Source organism: Acomys minous (assembly GCF_964271855.1).
Source record: "Acomys minous genome assembly, chromosome: 16".
In the NCBI taxonomy this organism is placed as follows: Eukaryota; Metazoa; Chordata; class Mammalia; order Rodentia; family Muridae; genus Acomys; species Acomys minous.
Genome location: NC_140498.1, coordinates 35,638,444 through 35,654,204, shown reverse-complemented (window position 1 = coordinate 35,654,204; position 15,761 = coordinate 35,638,444). Strand labels below are relative to the sequence as shown.

Below are 15,761 nucleotides of genomic sequence, written 5' to 3'. Positions count from 1 at the left end.
GCTATCTCAGCTCTCTGAGGCCCTTGTTCCTCATCTGCAAAATAGGGATAATGATGGGGCTGACCTCAGAGGGTCAGAAGGAAAATTAGAGGAAATACTGGGGAAACAAAACAAACAAACAAACAAAACCCCTCACTGAATAGTGTAAACTTGTCTTTCATGCAAAGTCTTCCTAAGTACAATTTCCAACTTTTATCTAATTCTCTTTTGCTAGAAAGAGAAGGTTACAAAATGGCAGGGGCACAAGGCTATGGGTCAGAGGGATTGATTCTACAGCTGAATTTGTCTCCTGCCTCCAATGATAAAGTTACCCATAAAGTCTGAGCCTCAGTTTCCCCACCTGTAGAAGATGAAAGTAGTAGTTCCCATGGAAGGAGGAATATGAAAGGAACATAAATCCCTTGGCTCTCTTCTCTATAATATCTATATTTAATAATGAGTTTCCACCATCTTCTACAGAGGTTGATTTGCCTTGAGCATTGTCCTAAAGGGCTATGAAGAAGGGATTGCAGTCAAGTACGAAAGCAAAATAAAATCACAAGCCTCTGGTATTTCTGTGTCCTTCCCTACTACTTAAAATACCAGAGGTAAATGGAGACCCAAAGCTGGACAATGTACAGGGTGTAAGGGACTTTGGAGTACTCGGTCCTAAATGGGATGTCTCTCTCAAACCCCTCCACCATCACCCCAGGGCTCAGGGAGTTATTAGGAGAAGAGGTGGAAAGACTGTAAGAGACAGAGGTGACTCCAAGCCTTGGTTGACTCCAAGGAAACACTGACTTCCAGACACAACAGGACTGCTGCATATAAGGACTCGCAGAGACTATGGCATCATGCACAAAACCTGCACAGGTTCAAGCCAGACGGGGTCCCAGCACTGAACAGAGGACATAGACACCCCAACCATAAAGCTATAAGCAAAGAAAGTAGTTTTCTCCCATGGAGTCTCACTGTGTATATTAACCACACTTTAGGGCAGGTCTCATGTCCAAATGTAGTGAGCCAACACAAAACGAACTCAGTAGTATTTTGTAAGGGAAAAAAAAAGTTAAGTAAATTTTATTTAAAAAGCTGATTCCGTAATGAAATTCTCTGTCTGCAAATGCAGTCACTCTCTTAGGACATGGTTAATATTAAGACAGCCGAATATTTTCACGACGAGGGGAGCATTGGTAGGGGTGGTGCAGGCAACAGATAGGTGTGAGACAATTCCCTCGGTTGTGAACACTCACAGTGCCAGTGCCCATCGCTTACAATGATTAGATCCGTCGGAGGAGCAGGGCAGAGCCATCTGCTCACGTGTCTCTCCTGGTAAAGCCGCAAGCTTCCTAAATGCTGAGGCAGCCTCCTATCTCCTCTACACAGTGCTTATCTTTATACCCAAGGAGGAGGAGAAGGCAGTGAGGACGGAGCAGGGGGAGCCTCAGAAGAGAAAAGAACATTCTCTGCCTGCAAATAAACAATCAGTCCCCAGCAACACAGAAGCAACTATTAACTCAAAGCTTACCTCCAACACTCCCCTTCCTTCTACCAGCAACTGGCTCACCCCAGTCCGGGTACCCAGCCCCTCACCCTCTTTCCCCGTGAGGGGTGCTTCGCCTCAGTGGCCACTCAGCTGCATGTGGACGCTGACTTGCAGAGTTTCACATGGGGGGAAGCAGAGCTAATTATATTCACTTGCCACGAGTGTGGTTGTGAGAGCCAAGTAAAACATAGGTGCAAAGCCCATCTAAAGAATAGGGGAGGTCATGTTGCTCCCTGAGACTTCCCATCTCCCTGTGGTGGTCCACTGAGGTCTAGGAAGCCAAAAAAGGCCCTTCCTGCATCCCCAGACAGACATAGGACTCTTCCTGTGGCTAAGGAAGGACTTGGAAGCTCTGCCTCATGGTTCAAAAAGGTGGATATTTGAAGGCACTTTGTTTGCTTAAAGAAGCTTGAAATTCAAAGTAGAGGCTATGATGGTGCCAAGGTGTTCTGGGAGGCGGGGGGGGGGGGGGGAATGAGGCCAGGGTTGCAGAAGACACGCTGGTAGTGCCACTCCAGGCAGGTACAGATGTCTATCCTGTCTTGGCCCTAGGGACATGCTGTTCTAGAGGGACCTCTAGGCAAGATATCAGCCTTTCAAGAGAGCACACCAATCAAAATGGGGGTAGAAAGCACTTTTACCGGACAAGCCACGACAAGAAATAGCCTTCCCTTGTACGCTAATTGGCTACTGGACAGCTACATATGGGACAAGTGCGTGAGGCGATGCCCAGTCTTTCTGCGTGTCCTGTGCGCTGATATTCCCCCACCCCCGCCGCATTTGTGCTCTCTCCCTCTCCCACGTCTTCTCCCTCTTCCTTCCCCTTTCTATTTCTTTCTTCTTGAGTGATCAGCATATTTGGTTTATGCCCACAGGCAGGCTACAGGCTACAGTTGGTAAACTACAGCAGACTGTTGAGAAGAGAACCGTGGAGCAGGTCTCAGATATGCAAGGCCCTTTAGTCTCTTTCACTCTGTCCTCCACCCTTATTCCCTTTGTAAGGACAAACTTCCTTCTCTCCTTTTTTCTCTTCCTTTAAAAAAAAAAATAACAGTTTCCACTAAAATCAAGAGTGACAGGAGTTACTTTGCAAGATTTTCTGATCATTACAGCCACCTCTGGGCTGGGGTGGGGGGGGGGTTACTCGCCACCCACTGTTGATTCTGTGGATCCTGGGATAGACGTGGGAATCTATGTGACAGATGCATAGGTGGTCCTGACAAGTAGGAAAGCAAGTAGTCAGAGGTAACCTACTTATTACAAAGATGGAAACAAACAAACAAACAAAAAAACCAAACATCTGTGACATTTGCATGGAAAATGGGGTGCCGGCCTTGGGGAAGGACATTATCATTGGAATCTCATGCCTGCAGTTTCTTTCTGTTTCTTGTGCCTCATTGGGAGAGGCAGCCTGTGACGATTAAGTCTGGCCCTGTCCCACAGCAAGTTAGAGATGCTTTTGGCCCCGGGGACTTGGGCCGTTATGTAACGCACCCTTCAGCAATGGTATGACTTCCTTTGAGAGGTTCAGAACCTTCCCAGGGCCAGTAGCACCCTCAGCGGAGGAAAAGCAGAAGGAACTACTGTGTGGATGCCCAGCCCTCTCTTCCTCCTTCCCTGGTTGGGGAGAGAGGGCTGGGGGTGGGGTGGGGTGGGGGGAGTTTGTGGGGAGAGGGAGAGTGAGTCACCTTTGCCATTCACTGTCATTTGATCTACTGGGGGTGGGGGTGCAACTTTGTCGGTTTGTAAAAAGCTAGCCTGACACTTCATTACCCTCTTGTTAGCAAAGCAACCCAGCAGCCTACCTCCTCCCAGCAGGGGGCCCAGCAGCTTCTAAGCGTTCTCAGAACGCCCTCCTCTGCAGGAAGGTGACAGGAGGCCAAGCTTTGCTGCCTACCCTTGCCTGCTCCAACTCAACCCTTTCTCAGCTCTTTGCTGCTCTGTGTGGGGCCTGCGGTTTAGCATTTCCTTCCTTTCCAGTTAGAGCCCAGGCAGCCCCAGCCTGGCTGTTAGAGATACTGGTGAGAGCTGCCACAGCCCAGAGTGGGAGACGTTTCAAAGAGTCAAAGCATGTGGGAGCCGGTTAAAGGCCAGCTAAGCTCTGTGGGATGGGATCACTGAGTTCTGGCTCAGCTCCATCCGGCTTCCTCAGGCCCTCACTCAAATAGTTCCCACTTGTTGAGTGCTGGTAGCTTTAACTTGCAACCCTGTTTTCCTGCCCAAGCTCTCCCAGCACCATCACTTGGACATACACAGTTCTTTCTTCCTTTGAATATTATTTCCTGAAGTATTTATTGTTAGCCAGGTGGCAGTGTGCTTCTGTGATCTCTCCTCTCAGGAGGCTGAAACAGGATTATTTTAAATTTCAGACCAGCCTGGACAAGGCAGTGAGGACCCGTCTCTCAAATAAACATTTATTAATCTCTCCCTCCCTCCCTCTCTCTCTCTCTCTCTCTCTTCTCTCTCTCTCTCTCTCTCTCTCTCTCTCTCTCTCTCACACACACACACCCCTTATTCTAGCTTTCTTATATTTTTGTGTATATGCATATGTAGACATGTGTGTGAGTCTATGTGAGTGTGTGAACGTGTATAGGTGTGAAGTGTGTAAAGACAAGAGGTCAGCTTCAGGTTTTATTCTTCAAGAGCAATCCACCGTGTTTTGTTAGAGCAGGGTCATACATTGAGACCCGGGCCTTCAGCTGGCTATCCAGTAAACTGCAGGGATCTGCCTGTCTCTGCCTTCCCAGTGCTGGGATTACAAGCGCATGAGACCTTCCCTAGTTTTTATGTGGTTGGAGAGGATCAAACGAAGTTATAGCCTCAGGTTACACAGCAAGCACTTTATTGACTGAGCCACCTCCCCAGTCACCTTCGTTTGTTGTTCTATGATTCACTGTGGAGTGCCCAGCAGAGTTCTTGTACTTAAAAGATGCTTAATGCTTGCTTGGTTTTGTTTTGTTTTGGTTTGGTTTGGTTTGGTTTTTGTATTATTTTTTTGAGACAGGGTTTTTCTGTGTAGCCTTGGTTGTCCTGGACTTGCTTTGTAAACCAGGCTGGCCTCGAACTCACAGCGATCTACCTGCCTCTGCCTCCCCGAGTGTTAGGATTAAAGATGTGCACCACCACACCCGGCTTTAATGCTTGTTTTTTAAGTAAGCAGGTGCCAGACCATAGTCATGTCACAAACGTCCTCATGCTGTGTTTAGAAGAAACTAGGAAGTGACCCACCTCCATGCTTTAAAGCACTACTCACTCTAGAACAAGGCTGTGACCCTTTAGTGCAGCTCTTCATTTTGTGGTGACCCCTCAACCATAAATTTATTTTTGTTGCTATTTTAGAACGATATTTTTGCTACTGGATAAATTGTAATGTGAATATCTGTGTTTTCTAATGGTCTTAGGCAGCCCTTATGAAGGGGTATTTTGACACCCCTGCCCTGACAAAGGGGTCATGACCCACATGCTGAGAACTCCTGCTATAGATGATGATTAAAGTCTAAAGTTTGAACAATGGCATGATTATGGAAGATTTACTGTTGCCTTATTTGTCTGAACTCTCGAGTCTCTAGACTGCTCAGATCCATCTGCCTTGTTGTCACTCATATGAGAGTCCTGAGCAGTTGGGAGCTCCTGAGAGTGAGGAAGGAATAAAAACATTAGGACTGTTAAGCACTGCCCTTGCTAATCTAGGAAACTTGCACAAGACTAACTTGTTCCCATGAGCTGCCAATCAGCAGAAGGGACACAGATTGAACATCATTGTTGTAGCTAGGAAGCAGCTCCAGAGTATCTTCTCCCAGGAAGAGGACAGCACAGAGACAAGTGCACAAGGGTGTGGTACCTTGAGGGGATACCGAGTTGGAAACTAGAGATGATGGCTTTGTTGGCATGGTGTGTGTGTTGGGGAGACCTCAGGTGATCCTCAGCGTTAATGTACAACATTCCTTTATTTGTCTGAGCTTCTGCCTCCTCCTGCAAAATATAATTGAGATGATCTCTGAATCTCCCTCGCTACATAATCTCCAAAGAGTGTGGAGCCCACTCACCAGGGAGGACCTCCTGGAGGCTGGAGTGTGGACTCTCCTGTTCTGGGGCTCTAAAGGTTGAGATGCAGCTCAGGAATCAAGGGCATCTCTGTGATGCTGGGCTAGGGGGGGCCTGCTAGTCCTGTATGGACATACCTGAGCACACAGGACAGTCACTTATTTTGACTGAAGTCAGGCCTCAGGGGCTGAGGACCACTACAAGCTGTGCCTTTATTAGGCATGCATTCCCAGAAGAGTCCATGTAGGTGATTTAGTTTTTCATCACTATGACAAAGTACCTGAGCAAGACAACTTAAAGGACAGATTTATGTTGACTCACCACTTTAGAGGTTTCGAGTATGCTCTTTGGCTCGGTGGCTTCTGGGCCTGTGGTGAGGCAGAGAACCAGTATGAAGGGGTGTGGAGAAAATAGCCATTCGTGCTCTTCATGGTGGCCAAGAAGCACAGCCACTCACTCGCGTCACGGTACCCAGAATGCAGAAAGATACAGGAGACATGAGGCTACTAGAAGGAGATGCCCAGAGAGGAGAAGAAGATACCCACAGAGGGTGGGGTGAGCTTCAAGGACAGTGGCCCTTAAGTGTCTTAGCAGTCCCTGTATATTCTGCTTGATTGCTCTCAAGTCACAGCTCACATGGTTACTAAGAACAGACATCCTCTCCCCTGTCTGTCCCTCTTTGATAAGGGAAATTACAGGATGGCTCTATACGATTACAATATTATAAAAATAAACCATGAGACACAAGGCTGGGCAAGGGGGTGAAGATAAGTCTTTCACTGCCAGTGGGGTCTACTGAGATGTCTAGACAACTGTAGCTTTTCAGCTGGGGCAGGAGAAAGGTCGTGTACACACAGGTCTTAAGCATAATTTATTGCTACTTTAACATTTTTATTAAAGTATATCTGTATAAAATGTCACTTAACACCTTTGCAGGAAATGTTGTCAGTTGTGTTTACATTCTTGGCTTTAAGATGACAAGAGTCTTTGAGCAGATCCTGGGTGAGGGGCTCTTCACCTGCATCTCCATAATTTGCACCATTTTTCTCTCCTGCCTCAAATAAGCTAAACTGTTGCTTTATCTAAAACGTCATGACCTGGTTATCTCTAGAAATGCTCTCACAGACACATAGGAAGTGTGATGTCCTCATTTCTTAGACATCTCTTAATCCAACCTAATTGATAAGCAAGATTGACCATCACACCACGTCACCAAGGAGACACAGTAGGGCACAGTGTTGGGGGAGAGGGACAACAGGATGAATAACAGCCCACTGGAGGGTGCAATAAGAAATACACATGGGCAGCTGAGCCTCTGGGTCTAACACATAGCTTGATCATGCATATGAACCAAGGGTTAGGGGACCACACCCTATGACTGACAGAACAGTAAGTGCTACTACTCCAGTGTTCAGATCCTAGGACCCCAGACCTTCAGAGGGGGGAGGAGGTGGGAGTAAGCTGACCCCTTTTTAAGGAGAGCTCAGAGCCAGACTTTGAAGGCTTAGGAAACATAGGTCAGCAGGTGGACAGAGGGCCTCATGGGAGTTAGAGAAGTGGTTGATACTAGGTCAGGTCCCGAGGAAAGAGGTGACAGGTTCTATCTAGGTCAGAGCAAGGTGTGAGGTTGGCTTGGGGATGACACAAAAGAAGACTGGCCAAGTTGGGTCTACATAGTTGGAGACCACATGGTTCAGGGAGGGGGAGGCCAGGAGGCTGTCTCTCTTCATGTGTATCTTTATCTTGTAGGATTCTCAGCAAATTAAGTCAAGACATCAACAAGAATGAAGAAAGAAGAAGCATTTTTACACGCAAGTGAGTGTGCGGCTCTGGCCGAGGCACCACTACAAGGCAACTCAAGAATTGAAATCCCAACTTGAGCCTTTAAAAGAATCTGCAGCACTTGTTTTGCCCTGGCTGTTTCACCTGTGGTTGTCTCCTCTGTCCCAGGGGTCATGAAGACAGTGCCCAAGGGGGGGTGGAGTTCCCACTTCCTGGCGAACATTTTGCCCCCAGATCTAGGACATCAGGGGACAGTCCTTAGATCTTGAAACAGCTTCCTTCTGCAACACCATTGCAGCTTTAGTGGTCTCCAGAAGCTGCAGGAGACAACCCAACCCTGGTTGCCAAGCAACGTGGGTACAAGTCTTGGGTAGTGAGACATAATCCCCATTGGTGCAGAGGGCTAGCCTGGGGAAAGGAGATGGCCTTAGATTGACAGGCTACTGAGATGCTGTGTTTTGCCTTTACAGACCCCAGGTTCAGCGGTTTCCTGAAGAGACAGGTAACAGTACTGGGGCTGAGAGGCGATTGCTTTAGGAGGTGATAGGTGCTTCAGTTCTGGTCTCCTTGAGTGCTGTGCATGGGACTTGACTCATTAGCTCCTCAGCCAAGTCTTCATCACATAAGAGTTTGGTTCTCGCTGAAAGGAGGAAGGATGCTGCTACAGAACTCTATTGTTCTGTGGGGGAAGCCTAGACTTAGTGTTGACCATCTGCGCTGAGCTAGTGTCTGAGTCTTTCAGGCAGTTTTCCACACAAAACATTTAGATTTGGGTTCCTGGACCCCACCTAATCCTGCGTGACTTTTATATACACACAAAAAAGATTAGGTACCACTGCTGCTCTCTGGTAGAATGAACTCTTCAGATAGAAATACTATGGCCAATAGTAAGTTGCTATCTTAGTATGTTTTCTGTTACTATAACACTGCTCCTAAAGCTGGCTACCTTATAAAGGAAAGAGGTTTATTAATTTCAAAGTTCTAGAGGTCTAAGAGCATGGTGCTGCCATCAGTTCAACTTCTGGCTGAGACTTCATTACAAATAGCATCCTGTAGGAAAATGTGAGAATAGAGAGGATCATAGGTAGAAGTGACCAAAATACCAGGAGTATGCTTGTAATAAGCAATCTAGTCTCTCAAGGCCAAGATGATTCCCATGACACCAACTCCAGTCTAGAGAGACCCACGCTGGTCTCCAGAGAAAGATGTTAATCAACGCATAGGGTCCTTTGACTTAATCATCTCTTAAAGATCCCAACACTTCTCAGTACCATTACAATAGGATTTAGCATGAGTCCTGGCAGGGAAATTATGCTCAGCACACAGTTGCTGGCCCCCATGCATGAAGAAGGAAGAATAAAGGCCTGTGATGGACACTGGGAGGGAGAATTGCCCAGACTGGGTGCTGATGATGGCGCTATCTCCTTTACAGAAAGCCACGAAGAGGACAATGGCGGCTGGTCATCCTTTGTGAGTACAGCTTGGGCTAAGTCACCCGTATAGCAATGGCCAGAGTGGCACTGATCTTAATGCTGAAAAAAGAGTAAGATCCCTCCACTAACAAGGCATTGAAATAACCCATTTGTGGGCCCAGAACATTTCCAGCTTTGGGGACTCAAAGGTTTCTCTTGTTACGTCTCTGCCCCTCTGGCTTAGAAGCAACCATGGGCAGTGAGTGCGCTCAGCTGTGACAGTAGAGCATTCTTGATGAGTACAGAGGTGGGCTGTAACTCACTGGCCACACTATTTATCACCACCACCATGTCCAACAGCACCTCTTCCCTTTCTACTATCTTTCCTAGAAATCTATGCTACTGTAACTTTTCTCATGGACGTAAGTCACCATTGGCAACACAGAGGGAAAAGTATTACAGGATGAAGTGTTAGCTCTGGAAAGGCTCCCACACCAATCTTACATCTGAAAGGTCACAGTGACGACACCTTTCAGAGTCTGATGGACTGTCCACTTCCTCTCACATGACTTCACATGGTCACCACATGCAAAGCCAATCGGGCAGGGACTAAGAATTCTGTGGCAGAAGAGAAAGCTGGCGGGGGAGGTGGGGGAGGGCTGCTGGGGGATGTGCCTTGTGCAAAGAAAGCCCTTTGCCAGGTAGAGACAGATGTGGGGCGCAGGCTTCCCAACTCTCAGTCTAAATGGTCTTTCTGGTAAGTGGCCACCTCTGGGCCTTTTAAAAACCATGCGCAGAGTGTCCCCTGTTATATTGGGATTCTAGTAAATAAAAGTATTTCATTAGAAAGAAAATGGCTTTTCGTAAAGTCTTTTTTTTTTAATGGAAAAATAAAGGAATGCAGCAGATTCATTTTGTACAAAAGGGACAGGAAAGCTGGTTTCCCCAGATGTGTTTGTACTTCAGCAGCTGGATCTCTGTCAAGGCTTGTCTTGAGTCCTCCGTGCTCACCCAGTCTTCAATCCTGTCCCCCAAAACATGAGTTCCCAGTCTCTGGCAGGTGGCACCCTTTGTAGTTCCCTTCTGTGGCACATCTTTTGGGAGGATGCTGGGGTCTTGGGCAAAGATCTCATGGAATCCATACTGTAAAATGTCATCCTGTGACACCTGTACAAGCTGTGCTGTCCCTTCACTGTGTTGACAGGAAGATGACTATGAAAGTCCCAATGACGATGATCTCGATGGAGAGGACGATGGTGACTACGAGTCCCCCAACGAGGAGGAAGAGGCGCTGGTGGACGATGCTGCTGATTATGAGCCCCCACCGTCCAATGATGAGGAGGCCCTGCAGAGCTCCATCCTGCCCGCCAAGCCTTTCCCCAACACCAACTCCATGTACATTGGTAAGAGCCTCTTCGCAGCCTGCTGGTCCTGGTTGCCCTGGAACGCGATGTCTATTAGCTTCTCTGGGTGCTGATTCCTGCTTTTCTGAAAAATCTGTGTGGCTTGTGGCCAAAGACTCTGCCTCTCTGGACACTTCTTCATGAGTGAAATGGGCTAACAATAGAACAGAGGAAAACGGCTTGCTGGGAAGAGGGCAGTGATGTGGTACTGCCACCTACAGATGGCCATAATGAATGTGAAAATACTCAGAGGGGTTGGTCCTGTCTTTACAGTGAGACAGACTTTAAGATACTCCTCATCTGCCTGCTTCTCTATACTCACATATACTTCATTCATTCATTCATTCATTCATTCATTCATTCTCAAAGTCATAAATGTTACTCTTCTCCTATTGTGAGCCAGATGCCATGTGCTGGAGGCCACCAGGAGGAAAGATGTACCTTTGTCTTTTGGGAATTACTTTTCAGTGGAGGAAGTGACAGAAAATGAACATAGGCACACTTGGCTTCTTCTATATCCAGGGAGCAATCTCTCTCACCCTGGGAGCTGTGCTATACTCTGTTTCAGACTCCATCCCAATTTGTGTATTGAAGGACAGAACACTAAAGCTAAAAGGCAGGGAGCTTCAACCATCATCAGGGTTGTTCTAGACTTAGGAAAGTGGGGTAGAAAAGGGAAACCAGGTTGGTGGTCATCTCTAGGTGCCTGTCACAAAGATGTAGAGTGAGCAAGACAGTCAGACCTCATCAGCAAGCACTCCTAATGCAGTGGGTGATGCAACACTAAACACACTCATCGCGTTATTTCACGACGCCTGAGTGATGAATGGGTTTGCTTCTCTAGGATATGATATTTGAGTGATGGCCTTTGGCTGATAGTAAATAGTGTATTAAGAATGAGCTAGAGTTGGTTAAATGGGGCTGAGTGGGGGAAGGGAGGCACATTTGAAGCAGTTGAAACGGCAGCGTAAAGGCCCCTGAGGTCCCAAGGAACATGGCCTATCAGAGGAGCCAAAAGGTGGCCTGTGGTGTGGAGACCAGGCTTGCCCTTGCTCCTTGCCTGAGCCCCTTCCTGGATGTCAACAAAAGGGCGGGATCAAGAGAGTACGCAATGGCTTGTCCAGTCCAACTTTCCAGACCCCCTCCACCATCTTCCCCGAACTAACAGAGTCAGTCTCTTAGTTAGAATTTCTGTAGCTGTGGAACACCATGGCCAGAAGTGCACGACGCTAGGCGGTCCTTGCCCACTTGCTGCTCTTGCCTCACTGTTCCCTGCTGGCCTCTCCCAGCCAAAGGGTTAAGAAATCCCAGACTTGTCAAGCTGGTCTTGGGCCGTTCTGTGGCAATCGCCATCATGTGAGTGTCCGTCTAAGGTGAGGCCACGTGCTGTTTAATTTGGCAACAGAAATAGGGCCATCTCCTCCCTGTAAGGGAGGGGACAGGCAGAAGGAGGAAGTAGAAGGGCAGAGCTGCCCAGAGAGCACTTGGCAAGGGAAGGAAACACCAGAACAAGAGGCCCAAGCGGGTGGCAGCTAGCTCAGTCCTGATAAGCAGCTGGCAAGCACAGTGTGAGGAAATGAGTGCAGGCATCCACACATGTGTCTCTGTGCATGCCTAAGTGCCAGTATACACTCATGTTTCTGGGCACACAGTTGAGCACATGCATGTGAACACACACATTTGTGCTCTGTCTGTGCGTATGTGTACCTATATGCACACAGACTGATGTGTGCAAGCGTACATAGCCTTGTATGTCCACATATGTAGAACTGCAGCTGAAACACTCACTGAGGTAATCCTGTGGTGGTTTCCTTTGACTGGCTGTGTCTCAGATATTACCTGTTTGTGAGAGGCATGATGGGAGTTTTCCGCCTGTATATAAAGAGTCAAACCAACTCTGCCGGAAGAGGAACAGATAGGGGCGAGGGTTTCCTGCCTCCTGCAGGGCCCAGGCTGGGTCTGACTATAGCGGGGACTCGTGCTGGTGCTGATGGAGGCCTGGAGGGCAAGGATCTCAGGTGCTCCTGGCATCCCAAGCTGCATGCTCAGGCACAGCACGTTCCAGAAGAACTCTGAACTTAGACAACACTCACTTCACATTTTCATTCCCCCTCTCCCCCTTTCCCCCTTTCCTTTCTTCTTTTCTTCCTTTCTTCTTGCTTTTTGTTTGTTTGCTTGCTTTTATTGTTTTTGTATTTTTGAGAGACAGGGTTTCTCTGTGTAGCGCTGGTTGTCCCGGACTTGTTTTGTAGACCAGGCTGGCCTCGAACTCAGAGACCTGCCTGCCTCTCCCTCCCAAGTGGAATTAAACAACAGTTCTTTCTTTTTAATATTATGTTTCCACAGATAGGCCTCCCACTGGCAAGGTCTCCCAGCAGCCTCCGGTGCCTCCCCAGAGACCAATGGCCGCCCTCCCTCCCCTGCCAATAGGACGGAATCACTCGGTAAACCTCCTCCGTTTTTCTTCCAGGCTACTTTGAGTCCGCAGCAATTCTTTCTTCCTGTACACAGAAAAGGAACTAAGTATCTTTACCTAATTTTAAGATTGTTAAGAGATCTTGATGCCAGGGAGTGCACACTTTCACATTCCACTCAGTGGTTCCATTTTGTGGTGATATATAAGCAGTTTCTATTTATGTCATAATATTTTGGACATATTTTTTTGGAACCATAAATAACATGAACTGCGTGTGTAATGAAAGACTCCCCTTCCAATACTCACTGTGCTACCTCCACTATTTTACTGTTTGGCCTGGCATCTGGTGTTGCCTAGGTTCTCTCCATCTAGGCCGCCTCCTGCAAAGGGAACTCAGTATTGCGCCACCTGCTGGCCAGATAAAAAATTCTAGGGATGGACGCCTTCAGTCCCAAGATTTCCAAAGCAGTGTAGTCCAGGAGAAACCTGCTTTTCCTACTCTTTCAGCATATAGTCCAGCTCCTGTGAAGCTCAGTCTAAAGAGTCAGGACCTGGCGATGTCCTCTTCCCACAAGTGGCCAGGACACCTTAACAACTGTGGCAGGAGCCAAAGTGTCAGAACTAAAAGGGGAGACCAGGGTGAGAGGAGAAGGGCCTTGGCAGATCCGGAAACCTTACAGTAGTGAGAACCCCCTTCTCCTAGATGGCTCCCTCCTGCTGGCATAGCACCTCTGCAAAGGGGCTTCATGGAGCCCAATGTGTTTACAGAAGGCATTTTTGCTTTTCAGGCCTAAAGACTCACCTCCACCACACAGGGAGGCAGGATTTGCCCATCACACCCACAGCTATTGACTGGGTGGCTACTATGCCCAGTGTCCTCCATGCTGGGAGCACAGAATGTGCCGACTTTCATAATGTTTTGATGATAAACAAGTACACAGACGTAGACATGATCTGGGTCTGTGGTTAGGAAGGCAGGGGGCCAAGGGACAGACATGACGGAGGTTACAGAGCTGGCACAGGACGAGCCAGTCATGTGGGGAAGAAGAGGGAACATTCCAGGCAGAGGAAACATAGGTAACGAGATGCTCAAGCATACCTATGAGCTTTGGGTTTTGTGAGAAGTGTAAGGGAGGCCCTTATGCTGGGACTCTGCAAGCATCAGAGGAGAACACAAAAATGACGTGGCAAGGTGGGCAGGGACATCTTGTGTAGGGCTTCACAAGGGGCTCCTGTTTCATTCCTAATTTGACTAGAGCTCAGAGGGCTTTGCAGGGAAGTTTCCGCTTGGTCCTTTGTTGTGCAGAAATCCCATTGCATGAGAAAGTGAGGAAATTAAAGTTCAGAAGGGCAGCAACCTCAGCAGCACAGATGACATAGGATATGGTTAGCTGTGTGTGTGTGTGTGGGGTGGGGGTGGCGCTGAAGATAGGGAAAGGGGATCCAGATACATTTGGGGGAGACAATACCACCAAGTCTAACAGAGGCCAATGTGGAAAAGCTTCCAAGCATTTGGATTTTTCTGTTTGTTTGTTTGTTTAATTCCTCACAGCCACTGTCTCTGCCCCAGCCCAGCCATGAAGAGCCCAGCAGAAGTCGAAACCACAAGACAGCAAAGTGTAAGCGCAGGGCTGCCTTCTGCCCACCGGCCCACCCACCTAATCCTGAGCCAGACGCTTTCTGCTTTTAACTGACCTCAGCCTTTTCCTCTCCAGTACCTGCTCCATCAATAGACAGAAGCACAAAACCTCTCCTTGACCGCTCACTGGCACCTCTTGACCGAGAGCCCTTCACACTAGGTTGGTATTACTCCTATTCTATGCACAGTAATAACGGCTATGTTTATAGAGTGTTAAGTGTACTTTTTTTTATGTACGCCATCTCATTTTACTACTGGCACAGCGCTGTGAAGCTGTGAGAAGCACCCCTCATTTTAGAGAGAAAGAAACCAAAGCACAGAGCAGTAAATCGCCAACATTACTCAGCTACCAAATGATAAAGATAAGGACCTAAATCCAGAGCTGCCTGATGTCAGAACCCCTGCCCTCAGTCCCTGGCCTGTGCCTGCTGCATTGTGGCTGTGAGCTGTGTGTGTTTTGGTGAAAGCACAGCAGGATGCATCTTGGTACCCAAAGGCTGAGAGGCAGAGCTGGAGTTAGCTGTTTTGGCTGCTATTTAGTAATTCACTGCCCCAGGAGGGTGTTACTTCCTCAGGCCACAGTCAAGGAGGATGTTCCCTTAGGAGAAAATGCTTTATAAAATTCTGAGGTACTATTCAGACGTCAAACTATTCAGACGCCTTTTCCTGTGGATGTGTGCAGTTGATTAAACACTGTGGAGCGTTCTCACAAGTTACTCATGAGCCCAGCTACCTTGGGTCCAGCAACCATTGTGTAGTTAGTCTTTAATTCAACTCTAACATTTAGCTACCATTTATCGAACACCTAGGATGGCGCAAGAGCTTTATATGTGGAGGCCAGCCCAGTGACGGGATGTGTTACCAGCTCCACCCCTCAGACGATAGAAGGGCAGAGAGGTTGCATAGCATGCTCCATTTGCAAAGGAGGGTTAACTCTTGAACCCACATCTTTTTGTCTTTTGCACCCTGTCACACGGCACTGAGGTCCTGGGCTGTGGGTGGGCGTGGTCAAGAAGCACATAAATTGAGTAGCTACGGGATCCAGATCTTGGCTCCGTCCCTTCTTCTCTCCAGTGAGACTCTGAACAAGGCCTTTGCCTTTTCTCTGCCTCAGTACTCTCCTCAGTTGGCCAAATGACTCTGAGATCTTGGATTGGAAGATACATCTTGCTGTTGTTTCCCTGATTCAGATGCTAACTCTGTGGAGTCATGAGAAGCTGTGTTGTCTGTCTACCAAGTTTGGAGTTCACGGCAGGGAGCTGTACACATTGTATAAAAGGAAGGCAGGCTGACTCGGACTCTAACCCTGCTCACTAAGCCAGGGCATCAGCAAAGTAGGACACAGGGGTCAACATTTCATAGTTATCTTTAGACACAACTCACTCCTTTAAAAAGTCACCTTTTTGCTATTTTTGTAGATGCTTTAGAGATATCATTTCCTAGTAATACAAGATTGAGTTTTGAATCATATCCTTGTCCATGACACTGGGGGGGACCTAGCTCCTTCTGCCAATGCTTAGACTTTAACCATGTAACATTT

At 47.8% G+C, this 15,761-nt stretch overlaps 1 protein-coding gene across 1 annotated transcript in view; it reads left to right on the top strand.

Annotated features, from left to right (window-relative positions):
* The window catches only part of LCP2 (lymphocyte cytosolic protein 2), a 45,081-nt gene that overhangs the window by 13,846 nt on the left and 15,474 nt on the right, over positions 1-15,761 (top strand). The window contains exons 4-10 of the mRNA XM_084762900.1: positions 7,319-7,384; positions 7,822-7,853; positions 8,784-8,821; positions 9,968-10,166; positions 12,513-12,610; positions 14,135-14,201; positions 14,298-14,381. Of these exons, the coding sequence (XP_084619026.1) occupies positions 7,319-7,384; positions 7,822-7,853; positions 8,784-8,821; positions 9,968-10,166; positions 12,513-12,610; positions 14,135-14,201; positions 14,298-14,381 (584 nt within the window). The remainder of the gene's footprint in view (positions 1-7,318; positions 7,385-7,821; positions 7,854-8,783; positions 8,822-9,967; positions 10,167-12,512; positions 12,611-14,134; positions 14,202-14,297; positions 14,382-15,761) is intronic.